The 16,648-nt window shown below is 43.2% G+C and overlaps 1 protein-coding gene across 4 annotated transcripts in view; it reads right to left on the reverse strand.

The window, feature by feature from the left end:
• Positions 1–3,578: 3,578 nt before the first annotated feature.
• RPS6KA2 (ribosomal protein S6 kinase A2) overlaps positions 3,579–16,648 on the reverse strand; it is a 303,750-nt gene continuing 290,680 nt past the window's right edge. For all 4 annotated transcript variants that reach the window (XM_049800958.1, XM_049800960.1, XM_049800959.1 and 1 more), the window contains 6 exons: positions 15,832–15,990; positions 14,493–14,654; positions 10,117–10,193; positions 7,509–7,626; positions 6,205–6,342; positions 3,579–5,805 (listed from right to left, as the gene is read on the reverse strand). In XM_049800958.1, the coding sequence (XP_049656915.1) occupies positions 5,680–5,805; positions 6,205–6,342; positions 7,509–7,626; positions 10,117–10,193; positions 14,493–14,654; positions 15,832–15,990 (780 nt within the window). In that variant the 3' untranslated portion in view covers positions 3,579–5,679. The remainder of the gene's footprint in view (positions 5,806–6,204; positions 6,343–7,508; positions 7,627–10,116; positions 10,194–14,492; positions 14,655–15,831; positions 15,991–16,648) is intronic.

Raw genomic sequence — 16,648 nt, forward strand, 5'->3', positions numbered from 1 at the left:
TCTAAAGCATTATGATGTATGCTTCAAAAGAGGAAAAGAAAATGGGCTTGCACATTTTCCATTTTATGAACTATAATAAAGCATCTTATTAACATTATTTTCGCCCTTTTTATTTTACTGTACAGAATATCTAAGGTGGTTAGCCCAGTTGTGCTGCTTGCCTATCTTTTAAGATTCAGATATGTGACCCTGGAGCTCACGTGGCTCTTGTTTAAAGGCACCATCTGTAGAGAGAACTTTGCTTCTAAATATTTGCTTTGGTGTTTTTGCTACACATATCTTAAGACAGAGCTTTAAAAAACCTGAATGAAAATAATTTTCCAGTGAAAGCTAAGATATCTCATTTTCTGCTGTAGCAATCTGCTTGATCTTCCATGTTTGTCTGCCTTACTCCTACTAGGGATCTAGAAAGCTGTAGCAGTCCACAAAATCAGGAATTTCCTCTGTAAAAATGGGTAATTTAAAAGCAAACCCCAGGATTTTTTCTATCCTCTTTATAAAGGCAATGGTGGCAAAAATACACACAGTCAACATTATTGTCCCCATGGCATGTCATCTGTGGCCCTATACCTGCTGGTTTCAGGGCATTTATATGAACTTGTGGCCAATATTCAGAAGCCCGGACATGTTGTCCCCTTCTGTGTGCACAGCTTGGCACTGGTGACCTGCTGCTATACAAACATCCCATCATTTATCGCCCTGACTCTGAGCCACACCTGGGCTCAGCTCAGCATAACTCAGAAACAGAGGGACAGAGGTGACACCGATGCTGCAGCCACACCGATGCGTCGACAGCACTGCTGGCAGAAAAGACGCTGTTGCCTTCCTGCTGTCCCCAGCCACTTGTTGTGACGCACAAACCTTTGCTTTGCCCCGTGGTGACCTGGCTAAGGGAGGTGCGACAGGACAGACGAGCAGCTGAGGTCAAAAGAGAGTGACTGCCTTTTTTTAGCATCCGCGCTTGCATATGCTGGCATAAGCTCTGTGGACCGGCGGCATGAGAAACCCTTGTGGCACTCGTGGTTTAGGGGATGATCCAAGCGCTGGCATAATTCATATCATATACATAGAGCAACTGCCATACTCGACCAAGGTTCGGATGTATTCGGATGTACCAGAGCCGGGTACAAGTTGTAGAGAGAGCACTGCACTACGCAGGCAAAACCAGCCTGTCCCTTAAAGGTCTGCATACTGATTTCTAACAGAGCCTGATCTACCCTGTAAGCCAACAGATTTATTGTCCCTTTCAAACTCAGTCCAAAACCTATTCAGCCCTAAGTCTGGCTGAGAAGAGTCCCAGTACATTCAGGGTTAGACAAAGCACAGGGACACACAACTGGTACTTTGTAAGAGCGTGACACGCAACATCATGTCACAATATCATGACACACAAGACGTGCTTCTCCCAGCTCTCTGTGCCTGGGTTATCCCCAGTACCCGGGGCCATCTCAGGGACCTGCTGAAGATGATTTTCTGGAGAAGCAAACCAGAACCTATTGTTAGATGGACTTTTTTTTTTTGATGTAGAGATTGATCACAAAGTATCTGTGAGGGTCACTTGTGGTTTGCTGAAAAAGTCAGGCCTTATAAATGCTCAGAAAAAATCAAACAGATTTTAAACAAGTAAAAAGTCATGGGGAACTGGAGGCGGGGCTCAGCCCTCCATCTGAGCAGCATCTCCCCCACCTTTGCCATATACACAACCTGTGGTGCTGTGTAGGAACTGGGGTAACTTCCCACGATCTTCTTCATCAGGGCCTTCTGGTTTCGTCATAGTCCTGGAGCTGCCGAGGTGGGGTCCAGCTCTGCCAAGTGTGGGGAGATGCCTCCTCCCTGCCGGGCAGACTCTCCTCGGCAGCTTTCAAAGTGGCTCTCCAGAGGAGCTGACTATGTCTGTGACACATACACTTCAGTATGCCTTGGACGGTCATTGTTTTGCATGCCGTGATGGCTCAGAAATGTAACTATACTTTTTGTAATAGCCTAAGGCACTCCGTCACTCTGTGGACTCTTAACCTGCAAGATGGTATGACCTAATTCAAAGTGATTATTAGACTTTCAGGAGTTAAACATAACATTTAGTAAAAGTCCCTTAGATTAAAAAGAGAGAAAGAGAGAAAGGCGCTAAGCTTTTTTCAGTTAAGTTTTCTCCCGGAAAGAATAAATGCTTATTGCTGAGCTATACTGCAGCAAGGAGTCTGGAAAGGAGATGCTGGTATAAAAGCAGCCGTAGCAGTAATTAGGCCATGGCCGTGCTTCTTCGCCTGGATCCAGCTGGGCCAGGGGAAGCGGCGGGTGCCATCAGTGTGAAATAAGGAGTGCCAATGGCCTATTCCTCCCTCTCTGCCAGGAGCGCCCATCCCTTGGATTTGCTGACGGAGGCTCTTGTATTTCAGTCCAAGTGAGCTGGATCAGCAAGACTGACAGTGGCAATGGTTTAATTGGGTTCATCTTGACTGAAACAGGCCAGAAAACCCTCAGAGGAGCACCTCCCATGGCAAGTCTTGGGGAGGAGGGGCTGATCTGCCTTGGGGGTGCACGGGGATGCACGGCTGGGACAGAGGGGAGGCTGGACGGGACAGCTTCTTCCATGGATGGGCACAGCCACCTATCCACACCAAGAGTTACCACTACTGTTTTCAATGACAGATTTTCAAGAATCCGCAGACAGACAAAACTCTTCTAAGTATCATCTCAAGCACTGACTACACGTCTATCCTCAATTGGACAAGCTGGGACAGCACTTTTTTTGTGTATTTACATATACATACACATGTGCATACATCTGGATGCACTGGCAACAAAATCTTAATAAGTAAACCCCCTCATATGTAATTTCTAGGCTTATAAAATAATTAATGAGCATCAACATGTATCATTCTGTATGTGGCCCAAACCTTGTATGGTTAATAGGGTGATAGCTGGTGGGTTAGAAAGAGCTAAATCAGGGAGAGATTTAAACCATTCAACTTCAGGAAGAGCAACATCCTGTAAGCTTGGCCTACAATAATATTCAGATGAAAAAACCGCTCAAAGAATTAAGACTGAGTATATCAAGAAGGACTGTTTCCGATGGCTGTGAAGAGAAAGCAAACGGAAGCAATGAAAGATGACCAGGAAATCTCAGGGGGAGACAAAAGCTGTACATAGTATTTACAACACTCTTTCTGCCCATATACAATACAATTACACTGACCATTAAAAATATATTTTGTTGAAACAGCACAAATCAGCTGGGACCCCAGAAAATCCAGCCTTCCCTCCAGGTTGCCCTTAGCATCCTTGTGCCCACCCTGCCTTCTTCCAGGACAGAAGTCACTTACAGGGAAACAAGGGCTGGCCAGAGCGTTTCTGCATCAGCCAGGATATCCCTTGCCTGTGCACTCGCCTCGCAGTGTGCTGCTAGCGGAAATATATGAGACTTAACTTCTAAGAAGCGGAAAAGTGTAAAGGCAACAAAAAGCTGATACTGAGCACAGCTTAGCCAGAGGAGAGAATGAGGGCTGCTGTGTACATAACCACAGACACACACCTGCGCGTGTTTGCACACATCAGTCCAAGCCAATTCAGCCACTGTGTGAAGTTTCACAGCATTGTTTATTCTGGAAAAGAGAAGGGCTTCAAGGAGAGCTGCTTTGCAGCGGTCCTCTGTGCACAGCACATAAACTTGAACATTAAATATCGGTTTAAATTATTAAGAATAAATTTAAATTTAAAAATAGACTAATGCAAACAAACAAATTTCAGTCAATATTGGAACAGAGCTTGTTTTAGGAAGCATATTGCTATAGCAAATGCAATTCCTTGTTCCCTTGGACACTCTGAAGCAATGATCCGATAATTCCAGTCCAGCACCGAGACAGACATACTACCCAGCAAGGAAAAATTACCATCTCTAGCATATGAAGCTCCATGTTCACATTTTCCTTTTTTTCCCATCACAGCAGAAAAAAAGCCAACATAGTGTATTAGCTTTTCCCACAAAGCATCTCAGGTGACAAAATTTACTTGGAAAATAAAAATTAACAAAAGCAGTACAAAGAAGTATCCTGGTCAGCTTGTGACCACCATAAGCCAAGATGGGTAAGAAAAAGAATAAAAAAATAGTTCACATCTGGCACCACAAACCTTGCTCACTTTCTTTGAAATCAGGGAATGAGAAAAAAGGTCCATTTTGCTGAGACAGTTTTAACACAGTTTTCTTTCCATGAACCTGGAAAATCCAGGTATTAGGGTACAGAACTTTTTTTTTTATATGTATATAAATACACATGTACATATTTATATAAATATAAAAGCAGAGCATCCTCCCGTTTCTCCTCATAATTTTTTATTATTATTAAAGCTTGTAACAGAGTTAGCTGGACTCTTCAGAAGCAGGTACTCTCCGCACACACGTGGCACAGGGCGTTTAGCTCTGCTAGAGCAGAACGGCCAGGCAGGGACATGAAACGTCGGGCGACGGAGGCAGATTCGGGTGAGCAGCCAGGGAAGGGCAGGGAGCAATGAATGGAAAAGGCCTCGCTTGCCCCAGGGTGGCACTCTGGCCCGCCAGAGCCGGTCTCCATGAGCAGACCCGGTGACAGGGTGGGAGGACGGCTGCACCGACCCACCCGGCCCCTCAGCAGCCCGGCTGCCCACCCACCCTTTTCTGCCCCCGCCGCTGAGGAGGGACCGTCCCTCGCTTTTAAAGGGAGTCCCAGTTTGCCCCCCAGGCACATGCACCCTAGTTCCCTTTGGCAGTGATCCCCAGCACGCTGCCACGGGTCTTTTTGCCCACTGTCCTCAAAGTATCCCGCGCCTTTCCCTGCCTCTGCTCGGTTCGCCAGCCCCCTCACCTAGTCCTCCCAGACCTCCTGGTCGCTGGCCAAGACCAGACACCTTTTTCTCCCCTGAGCCACAGGCTCCTACTCACACTGTTTTATGAGAACGCTTTCCCACAGTCTCGTAAGACCCAATAATTTCCTCAGAGGACTGAGTTTCTCAGAGGTTTTCTGCTCTCGGAGACCTCCGAGTAAGTCAGGGCTGGTGGCACACGCTGCTTGAGCGGTGCTGGCGTCGTTCCAGAGAGGGCAGGGGCAAAGTGCAAAAGATCTCTTGAAATCAGAAGGTATTTCCACCACTGACAGCTCACTCTCCTTCATGTTGTACAGCACTTGTTTCAAGTAAGGTATTACTCATGTGTCTCTGCAGCCTTCACTCTTCCTGGGGCGAGTGGAGATCAGTAGATGTCTACTGGTGACCGGCCAAGTCACTTCCTCGTGATGCATGCTGCAACAGCTGAAAACATTCAAACTCGACTTCATTCTTCATAGCAAAAAGTGCTTTTCTTGAGAAACAAAATGAAAACAGTGTTCCCATGGAACATCTTAAGGACTCAGAAATAGTAATTCCTAGGGTGGGGAGGATGGAGCACACCTACTTTATTTGGCTTTATCTCAGTAAGGAAACAGAGCTACTGGCAAAATTGGCACATCTTTATGAAGTTGTTAAACTCGGGACCCTGGCTGGAATGTAAAAGAAATGACAGAGCAAAGGAGAACTTTGCCTTACGCTGGGCTTCTGCTAGTTCTGGCGATTTCATGTGCAGGTTGTCCAAAAAAGTTCTGCTAGCCAAGTAAAGGTGAATTTCTCAAATAATAAATGGTGATTTTTCAAAGAAGCCTTTTGGGGGTACTGCTACAACCTGGTAGAGGTAAGTCTTTTCATGCCCCGCCGCTGAGCCAGATTGGAGGACAATACGGGCTCCAGCCTTGGTGCCTGAGGTGCTCGGTTTAAAGCAAAGTAAGTGGCTGCCATTGCACCCTGTAAAATAGAGAAAGAGAAAATGCTGGGCTGAAATTCAGTTCTTTGATGTGTTTCCCCTCCCTTCCCCTATTCAGTCCCCTGAAAAATGGACATGTGTGGATGATCTCCATGAAATGATAAAAACATTTAGGCTGGCAAACCACCGGGGTATCTCTGACTCAAAAAGCGGTGGGTAGCAGTACGTGCACAGAATCCCACCAGGTCATTACAAGGCAGCTTGAAGTTAAAAGTATCAAGCAGGTGGCAGGTCAAAAATCTTTACTGTTAACACAGTGCCATATTAAATTTGGCCTCTGCGGCAAATAATCTTCCCAATTCCTCTGTCACTTTCCAGAATATTTACAGAAATGACAGCTCATTCTGCAAGGAAGGAAGAGGCAGGCGTGTAGGACGTACCTTCACCAGGTGAACATCCTGTCTGCTGAGCTGGTTTTGAGACAGGTACTCCCTGTTCACTATCCACGGATGCCTTAGGACTTGGACTGCTGTGAGGCGCTGATGAGGGTCTACGTGAAGCATCTTAGACACAATATCCTGGGTTTAAAAGGAAGAGAACAGTAAAAGGGAAAAAGTAATTAATAGCAGTGCAGGTTTTACTAAGATCTTCCCGGTGGCAGTGTCATCACCAGCATGTCCAATGGAGAGAGGGATACACTTCAGATATGCTTTGTATTTTTTAAGTCTAAAGTCTCACCTTTAAAATTTTCAAGTGCAATGTTCAACTCTCAGCTGATAATCCTGTCAAAAGATAATGTGGAGGGAATTCAGCTTATTGAGTGAGTGTTAGTTACCGGTGACGTCGCAGGGGTGGTAAACTCCACCTAGCGAGGCTGCCATCGGGAGGCATCTCCTCGCTGACTCCAAAACATGCTTGCAAAAGAAGCTTAGAATAGAAATCTAATATTCAGGTGGCTAAAATTCAATAAGATCAGTTCTACCACATCTGAACATTTTAATTTCAAAACTGGACATTGATCAAAAATACACTGTGAGGCTCATAGGTGTTGGTAGCAAGACTAATATGTTACTAGGATTGCTCACAGTTTTGTGGTGGGATATATGAATGTTCTTCCATTGGATACTACCAGTTGCTAAACCTCAAATCTCTTGCAGGAATCTCTAAATCCTGTCAAAGTTTTTGATTAATGTCAGACAACTGGAAGCTTGCCAGCTTTCCTGCCCACCTACCTGTCTCATAGACTAGTACACAGCTTCGTGCCCAGAAGTCTCAGCACCAGATGTATTTTATCTCCTGGGGTTTCCATGCTTTGTGATAGATGGGTAGCCAAAACTCTGAACTGTACAGGAGTTAAAAATGCTAGGTTGTAACCTGTCTGCTCCCGGTTAACTTTGAGGAGCAAAAAGGTGATTCACTTATGGACCATACATTTGTGGCACTGACAACCCTACACTTCTTTTAAAAGTTCAGTTGCACCAAAAAAGAGTTCTGTGCTATTTAAATCTCCAGAGCATTCACAACTGATGGTGTTATATTATGCTCTAGTTTAAGGAAACAAACTACCAAAATTCCTGACACAGTATTTCATGCAGAGTGGTATAAGCGTAAAGAAGCAAGCTTTTATTTCATGAGGCACTGAGAAATAACCTTTCTGACTATCTCTCTCTTAAGTTTGTTACAACTGCAGACTGCTAGCCCCTTTCAGAGAACAAGAACAAAATCTGAGGAAGTGTTCACTGACCTTTGCAGTATCAGATACTGAATCCCAGTTTCCTCCTGTAAGTGCGTATTTGCCACTGCCAATCCTGGCCAGAATCTCCTCTGGGGTGTCATCTGGTCCATTTGCAAAAGGAGTGAACCTGTTTAAAAAAAGAGAAAAAAAAATACAGTGTAATTTGCAAGTATATGATTTCTAGGATCTAGTGTTAATTGCCACCAATTTCAACAGGAATTTGGTTCCAGAATGGATCACAGACATCGCTGCTTCATTTTCACTCAAACGATACAGTCCGGTGGTTCCTCATATTAAGTTGTTCTGCAGAGGAAAAGACTGATTCCTTAATTGTTTTTTTAAAATTTTTGTTCTGTTCTCATTTTTTAGGAATTAAATATTCTTTTTAAAAAATAGACAGGTTTTTACCTCTTTAATTGTTTTACCTCTGCTTCATTGCCAATAGAAGTACCTTGATAATGCCAAGAAAGGATAAAAATAATAAAGGAGAAAAATTAGGATCTGAAACAGAAAAATGGAGAAGAAAAAAGAACCCTTTATAATCTATTTTGCAATGCTTTGTTAACCATAATGTGCAAGTCTGTTGGGCAAAACAAATGATCTGCATTAGGTTACTTCCTGATCTCGCCAGTCAGAAACGACTAGTAACATGCACCCAGCTTTACAAAATTAGCGTCACATGCAGAAGGCACACTTTTTGTCTTCATAAAGTGACGTGCGATAAGATTTTTGTGACTGACTAAAATCTATCAGGCCAAGTTTTACTCTGCAATCTTGAACAGCTGTGTAGATTTAGAAGAAGTGGGTATTATTTTGGTTTTCCTTCCATCTGTCTTTTCTCTTCTGAAAACTTGCCAGAGTAGTTTTTAGATTGTTAAACAGTTAGTTTGGCCACAGCTTGCTATTCCACCTGGTTTCTAGTAGCAAATTCAATTCCTCATGCTGTATTTTCTAATTTTCAAAACCACCTCGGACTTCACAGAAGTTCAGCCCAAGGAGATACATAATATTATTCCAATCTATAACTGTCAGGAGAGATGCACTAAGTGTTAAGGACTGGCTAAAACTCTGAGGTCTGTCACTACCTGCAATAACAGGATCCCAGGCTTGTGCTCTCGTTCTGGCTGTCTGAGCCCTCTCTGCTCATAGTGATGACGGGAGGAGAATAAAATCCTGGATGCAAATAATAGTCAGTTCCTACTAACTCTCCTCTGGTGAGGAAGAACAAGACCGTCCTTAAATGCAGTTGTGGCAGCTAAAAAGTCAGCACTTCTCAACTGTTCGCATTACTCTTATTTTCTAAGTGCAGAAAAAAGTGAGATACAGGTTAGTACACCTGTCGGCAAATTTAATATCCACCAAGTTGTGCAATTAGTATTTCAGATTCAAATATATTTTGTTTGGTGGGTTATTTTCACATTTAAAAAGGAAGCATTTTGAATATAATCAGCTAAACAAATGCGACTATGGATAATGTGTTGATTTTATTTTCCTGATTCTGGTTGTGTATCACTGCAAATCTATGGCGTTAGCCAAATGGAAACAGGTTTTTGGAGATCCCAGCAGACTGGGAGACTGCCCCAGAAAGTCAAAATATATTTCAGCTAATGATGAACACATTTGTACTCAGGAACAAAATGGGATAGGAACTCCTGGCACCTTTTCTACAATCCATGAGGCAAGAGACATGAATAACAGAAAGGTAGGGTCCAACTCTTTGTTTTCTGTATAAATCTAGGGATGAATCCAAGCTTCTTGCCACAGCTGAACGGTCATGAAGCAGATTAAAGAGCTGTGAGAGGTCATTGAAAAGTTTCAAGCTGCATTTAGGTACGATAAATATGCACATACCATACCCTGAGAAATGATATTCAGGGGCCTGATAACTCCAGGTTGGGTTTGCAAACTGTGCTTCCCATTCAACCCAGTACGTCTTATTCCTATCCTTCACTGCTTATTTCAATCTGTCTCGTTGTCTGGGTCTTCTTGTGTCAATATTTAACTTTAGCCAATACATTGCTAAGTATATTTTTTGCCAAGTTCCTGCTGCCTGTTGCTGTTCTTGCTGGTCTGTTCATTTACTTTCTGTCCTTTCTGCAGCATATTTTTCAAATAGTATCTGAAAATTATGCTTGGATTTTGGGTTGGTTTTTTTAGCCTTTAAAGGTGCTCAGTTACCTTGATAACAACAACAGTAGAAGAAGAACAAAGCGGAAGGGAATACATGTATTAATAGAAACAAATGAACATCCTCTTATGGATAAGGTGAAGATGGCATGGCCCTTCACACTCCTATGCTTCTCTCCTAGTCTAAAACTTTCATGCTGCTTAAGTGGTGAGTGAGCCTTTTAGGAGTCTAGGTCTCAGTGCATGCTTATGGGCCAGGCTGTTAAAAACCTAGACGACTTGTAAAGTATCAAATATATTTATGTGTTCTGGAAAAACTTATTTTAATTCCAGGTCTTAGCATCTTTTTCTTGCCTCATACAACTGAGCACATTTCTCAGAGGAGGCCAGACAGTTTGCTGTCTCTCTCTGTGACTCCTTTCTGGCTTAATCAGTGCTAAAGTGCTAAGCCCACTGGAGATGGCTGCTCTAGGAAAACCTCTTCACTCACCCAGCCAACATGGTATACAGCAGGATACCCAAGCTCCAGATGTCACAGGCTGCATCGTAACCTTGGCGTTTAAGGACCTATGTGAAGGAAAGAGAGAGACGAAAATAGGTTAATCTGCATTCCTGAATTTTTAGCTCCTGATCTTCAGAAAGCACCAATTAGTGGTTGTATCTGTGGACATTTCCAGGGTTTAACCACCTATCTGGCTTGAATAGGTGGCTGCCTCAGGATCAAAACGTTCAGCAGTGGTGTGGAGCAAGGTGAAGCCCAGGCTGGAATGAGCTGGTTACTGTTCAAGCCCAGCACATCTGTCACCTCCACAGAGACAGAGATAAGTGCAGTTTGTTGGAGGCTCTGGGAGCCTCTCTGACCATCTAACACACAGCAAAGCAGAATGACATTTCAGTGTTTTAAAATGTTTCTTAAAAAAAGCTCGTCAATACTTTGAAACGTATCCTCTTAACATAAAGGTTACCAAGAACAGTGTGGATGCAACAAGCACAGGGCTGAGTGACAGTGATAAGCATGTCTGAGCTCAGTTTGGATTTGATACAATAAATGGATGCACACTAATGCATACCTAATGTCAGACTAGTAAAGATGCATGACAACAGCAAAGAAAGCTAAAAGACTTATTCTTATCTTACTTCTGTATTAAGAAAAGTGGCCACATATAGACTGGACTTAAGAGATAACAGGCTAAACCTTGACCCCTTTTTCCTACGGGGAAAACAAGACCCACGGTACTCAGCAGAGATCTGACTAGTAGGTTCAATATTGGTACAGGATGGTGAGTTATAGCAGTAAGGGTAAAATCTAGATTTCATTTACGCTAGCGCATACTAGAAGAAATGCCTATTTGAGTCAGTGCAGGTCCAAGCGAAACTGAAGTTGCCAACTGAGGCAGCATTGCTGAGTTTAGGGGAAGAACTTTGTTTATGTTTGGCTCAGAAAACCTCATGGACCACCCCCAGATCTTCCACTTGCTTATAAAAGCAAACTACCCTTCTGTTTGCTCAGTTCTCATACACAAGGAGAGTTTTGCCCCTTCTGATGGATCAGTAGATACATTAATTTTTTGCAAAGCACATGAAAAAGGAACGTACAAATTCAGCAAGTCTTTCTCTGACCTGCAGCCTTATTACCCAGGAGTGATTTCACCTCTCTGAAGTCCATCACAGAAAAGACCAAGAACTGCTAGGGAAAAGCAGTTTCAGAAAATGTTGCCTCGACAGATTTTACAAATGATGAGTGGTAAAACAACCATCTGCCAGGTATGCTGCTGAGCAAACATTTGCTACCTGGAAAAAATAAAATGGAGAAAAAGCCGCATTTCCTCCTGTTGACAAAGCTGGTAAAATCCTGCTTCTGCCTCTCTCTCCTGCGCATCATACATATGGTCTATGTTTTATTTGTTTCTATAACTTTAGGTCCTGCATTCATTCCCCCTCTATTAATGTTAGTTTTTATTGGAAAAACTTCTTTGCTATTTGACAAACTCAGTTGCTTCTTGCTTCGCTTGTGAGACCGAATACCCAACATTTATCTTTTGGTGTGGCCATTCTCATTGCTTCTTGAACAGTTAAGTTTTCATTGCCTTCAATAACCAAGGACAACCAAGTTCAAGGCAAATGGCAGAAAAAAGGGGCAGTGATGATATTTAGTGGAGCAGGGTATTAAGCAAGCGGTTACACAACCCTAAAGAGATGAGCAGGTGTTGCTGTGTGCTATCATTCAGTTTGCAAGAATGCTGCTAGATAACAGGGACGTTCATTCCGTGCCAGTGCCTAGGAAAAGCTTTGCTGGCAGTTACTTTTTATCGACAGCAACTTCACCCCACAGATAACAACAGGATCTAGTGAGAGTTATCAGCTGGTGTCGCTGCTATTTGAAAATGTCTCCAGCAGGTCTGTGCAACTGTGGTTAAAGCAAGAACACTGAGCTGGCAGAAGCAAGTCTGGGAAACCTTGGCCAAAACGATTAGTGTTTGATCTAGGAGGCAGATATTATCAAACAGGAACAGCCATGTGTCTTAGAAATAAATCACTCGGGGAAGGAGCTTTGTGAAACAGGCAGTGGTGTCCTGCTCTAATCGATGCTGAAGAATTTACCACCCGTGAAGTGGGGTTTAGGTCACCTCAGGAAGTTGGTGCGATCTGAAATACAGGCAAGAGCTGGTTCTTGGTGCCACATGTGGCAGGGCGTTGTGGTGACAAGGAACAAACTTCCCCTGGGTTCACCCAATTCTGATAATGGCTCAGATATTTATCCAACCCCCTTTTATTTCTATATGCTTTGTTTTATTGGATTAACAATGCTATGAACACAGGCTTTTCTCAGTTGTGACACAAGCAGAGATGCATATGGGTATGAAAGCTAATAAACAACGCCATAATTTCAAATGCCAAACGAGTAGTTCTTCACGGATTTTGGAGGAAAACTGCAGAATAAAATATTTTTACTTTATCCAAAAGGACCCTACTGTATCAGCAGGGAAACAGCAGGCTGCCTTTTCCCTCCTGACCCAGGCTGGCTCTTCACTCCCTGCACACAGCATGGCTCGCACTAGGTGGCAGCCAGCGTCTTTCTCCCGGATAGCCTTCATCTTTGCTCATGTTCTCATCTAACCCCCAAATTAAATGTTTCCAAAATAAAGGGAGATCCAAGTGGGCAAACATGTCCTCCTTCCTCTGCCACTGTTCTCTTGTGGCATCAGCTCGGCTGACTTTCTGCCGCCTTGTTTAGTTTCGTGGGTGTATGGCAGATGTTGCAGTGGGGCTCGGACGGGGAACATGAAAGTCAAGTCCTGGCTGCAGGGCAGCATTATATCACAGGTAAAATGTAAAAGCACTTAAGGCTTTATGTAATCCCTCTGCCAGTTCTGGTAATGTTTCAATTAATCTCCAACGTTTCCTGCATTAGCAGTCCCTGTTCTGCTTTCAGTTCAAATCAGAAGAGTCTGATCTAAAACTGCATTGGGCTGACACCGTTTGTGATTACAGACACTATACGCAATAGCCCATCATGAAAAATAGCTACATCTATGTTAAGCACATTGTACCTTGGAGAAAACCTGAGTGCTTTAAATCTTGCAAACATGATTATTTTTGGTTCAGAAATTGAACTGCTGTGGTGCCACAGAACTTTTCTTACGTATTTTGATAAATTTTAAACAGCTCATTCCAGTTTCTAAAATGAAAACCCAACCAAACAGCAATAAAATAACAAACCAATCTGTCTTGGCAATGGAAGATTTTTTACCAAAAAAAATCTGCTTTGAATTTATACTGCCCCGGCAATGGTCTCAATTTAGCAAATGTTCCTTCTGATGCTGTAAGGCTGTGATTCCTGTAACTTTTGGTCACAAAAGGGCCTTGTACAGAAAGATCATCCCATTTTTCTCTTCCCAGTTACGTACCATGCAGATGAACATTGGATGGAGGAGAGTTACGAGGAAGAAAAGATTGCTGAGTGATACCAACAGGGAGACAGTGGTATTTGACAGTAGAGGACAGATGAAGTACAGAAAAGCAATAGTTTTGTATTTTTCTTACAAGGACCATAACAAGCAGAGGAAGACATACATTTGAAGTTGTGTATTGCAAATACTAAAATTGCTGATAAGCATCACTCCAAGAAATGGACAATTACCCAGGAAATTAACCTCTTGCTCCTTCATTGGAAGGAAGCAGCTCTAAATGTCCCAAGGGTCAAGTAAACCCAAAGCATTCAAACAGCTGTGGGACCCAAATCCACTCCCGTGGGGCAGCATGAAAGGAATAGCACTCGCTAGTGATGCAGAGCCACCTCTCCCCATGCTTGGGGAAAGCTGTTTGGTCTTCCTCCATTTCCCCATCTGTAAAAACGGGAAAGCAGCCCTTATCTACATCCCCCATAACAGGGGGGATTGGTACCAGGAAAGCCAAGAGAGGAGACATTTCTTTAGCTCAATGAAGTCAACAATAAAGCTCCCACTGACTTTGGCGTGGTAAGGATTTCATGCATGGATTTTTCTTTTGACTCTTATTCCTGACAACAAGATTTCTTTCTTAAGCCTTATCCCGTTCTGACGCAGTGCACTAGAGGGGAAGCAGCTGAGCAGAAGCAGCTAGAGAAAAAAAGCTATTTATCCTAGTAATGAGCCAAAGCATTGTGCATGTCAGTCCAAGACAGACACCGGCTTCTGTCAGGAGAAGAAACAACTGCCCTGACAAAATCAGGAATAGGAAAGTTATGGTAATAAAGGCTGTGCAAGTGCCGGTAGCCTGGTTTCTGCCTTGCTCCTCTTGTAAAGGCAGGGAGGAAAAGGGAGAGGGGGAGGAAGGACAGCTTCCTAGGACAGGCTCGTTACTCACGGCTTTAAAATGTGATCCTACCTCAGGGGCCACAAAGTTGGCTGTGTAGCACGGAGTCATGAGCAGCCCGTTCTCCGCTCTCAGTTGCTTGGCAAACCCAAAGTCACAGATCCTGATGGAATCTGGGTTTCCTGACTCATCCATGTAGAGGATATTACTTGGCTTGAGATCTCGGTGCACCACCTTAACAAGAAAGCAGTGAGTAACAAGTGAGGAGAGGAGGTCAGGGAGCATCCTGGCTTGGCTGCCATATCTGGTCTGCTGGTTGAGGTAGGTCGAGAGCTCATGCTGAAAATATTTAAGTTTTGGAGAAAAGTTGCTTAAAAGCCTTGGGCAAACGAAGGGAAAAAAAGGGTTAAAGCCTGTTAAAATCAGAAAGAACATGTTCAACATGCTGGTGTATTAAGATGGAGGCTGCTGCTCTAAGGGGGGACACCTTTTCTGAGGGCAGTCAGAGGGGGTTGCTGTACAAAGACGTCAGTGTCAGAGTCTCCTGTAACCTGATGGCCCTAAATATTCAGCTGAAAGGCGAAGAAGAAATCCCATCATAGGAGGAAAGCGTGTAACGGTCTTCTTGCGACTGTCCATGTGAGTGGCTCACACCTGAAGGGAGGGATTTTTTTTTTTCCTCCTTTCAAAATGTATTCGCAAAAATCCTTTCTGTAGGCACGCAACTTCAAGTGGCTGCATGTGTTACCAGACATGCTGCATTTCAGTGGTGGGAAAACAGCCTTTATTTATTATAGCAAGACTGACGAACTATCATGAAAACATAAAAGCCCAAGCAAAAAATGCACTTGTTTTAATGATGAAACAGAAAAAAGCAGCAAATATTTGACTAGTCATCCAAACTGCTTGTCCCTGAAAAGCAGAAAAGGAAAAAAATTTCAAACTGCCATATATAGAGAGCTTAGATTTTAAAAGCCAGCTCTTTAACAGCATGTCAGAAGCCTTTCCCATCAGATGCTCAAACTGCCACTTCATTTGGAAAGCTGAGCATTTGATTTTCTACCTATCTGCTGATTCAGCAACCCTATTTGAAATTCTGCTAAAAGATCAGGTACTGCAATGATGACTGTGATAAAAAGTAAACGAGTAATATCTCAACAAGGTGCATGAACTTGAAAATCAGTGTAGTTTGGGAATGAAAATACCACTTCAACATACTGCAGTTCAGTTGGGAAATGGCTAAAACCCCTATGACGCTATTTCAAAAATGTAATTATAAATATGGAGAAAGACTTTTTCTGGGGAAAAAAAGGTATTTATATTTCAGAGAAGCAAAATCACAGCTATTTGCTTTTTCTAAAAGTCAAATTTTAAGAATGTTGATGCGAATAGCCAAAAAAGCAATGCTTACGCCCTGAGAGTGCAGGTAGTCCACAGTCCTGGTGATAGTGCACAGCACAGCACTGGCCTCCCGCTCTGAGAAACACTTCTGCCGAAGAATGCGGTCCAGGAGCTCGCCTCCCCGCATCAGCTCCATCACAAGGTACACATATTTCCCATCATCATAGACCTGGAAGTGTAATAGAATAAATATATGGGTTGGACCCATTAACCTGATAAAGGTTGGTCCTTTAATCACAGTGTTGGCTTGCGTGTGCGAGGTGTTGCAAGAAGAAAATATCAGCTAATGTGCAGGAAACGTGCTTATTACGCTTAACAACAGAAAAGGCAACTTTATAAAATGACCTAATCATCACTTTTTTCTTGCGTCTGTAGCAACTTGCTGATTTGTCCACACAGAAACACAGCTTTCCTAATCTGCTATCATGTCAGCAGAGCAGACCAAGCTGCTAAAAGCAGCAGCACCACTTTGCACAGCCTGAAATGTCTGCTGGATCTCACCCAAGCCTCCTTCTCAGTAGTGTTCTCTCTTTCCACTTCTACAGGGTAACATTTGCCATTTCAAATATCAATATTTCCCTTTGACTCATGATCAGCTAAATGAACTGTATTATACTATTGGCCAAGACCCGCTTCCAATGATATTATATAGTTTAGATTTGCAATTCCGGTGAATGCATTGTTGACAACAGCCACAAGATGTATCTACCTTCAACATCAGTTGCAAGGGGTAAAAGGCATTTTTTGTCTAAATCGGAAGACAGCCGTTTTCATGTCATAATCCTTTATCTGGACTGCAGTAATAGGTGGTATTTTAGTTATCAATG

The sequence above is a fragment of the Accipiter gentilis genome, chromosome 5 (assembly GCF_929443795.1).
Source record: "Accipiter gentilis chromosome 5, bAccGen1.1, whole genome shotgun sequence".
Lineage (NCBI taxonomy): Eukaryota > Metazoa > Chordata > Aves > Accipitriformes > Accipitridae > Astur > Astur gentilis.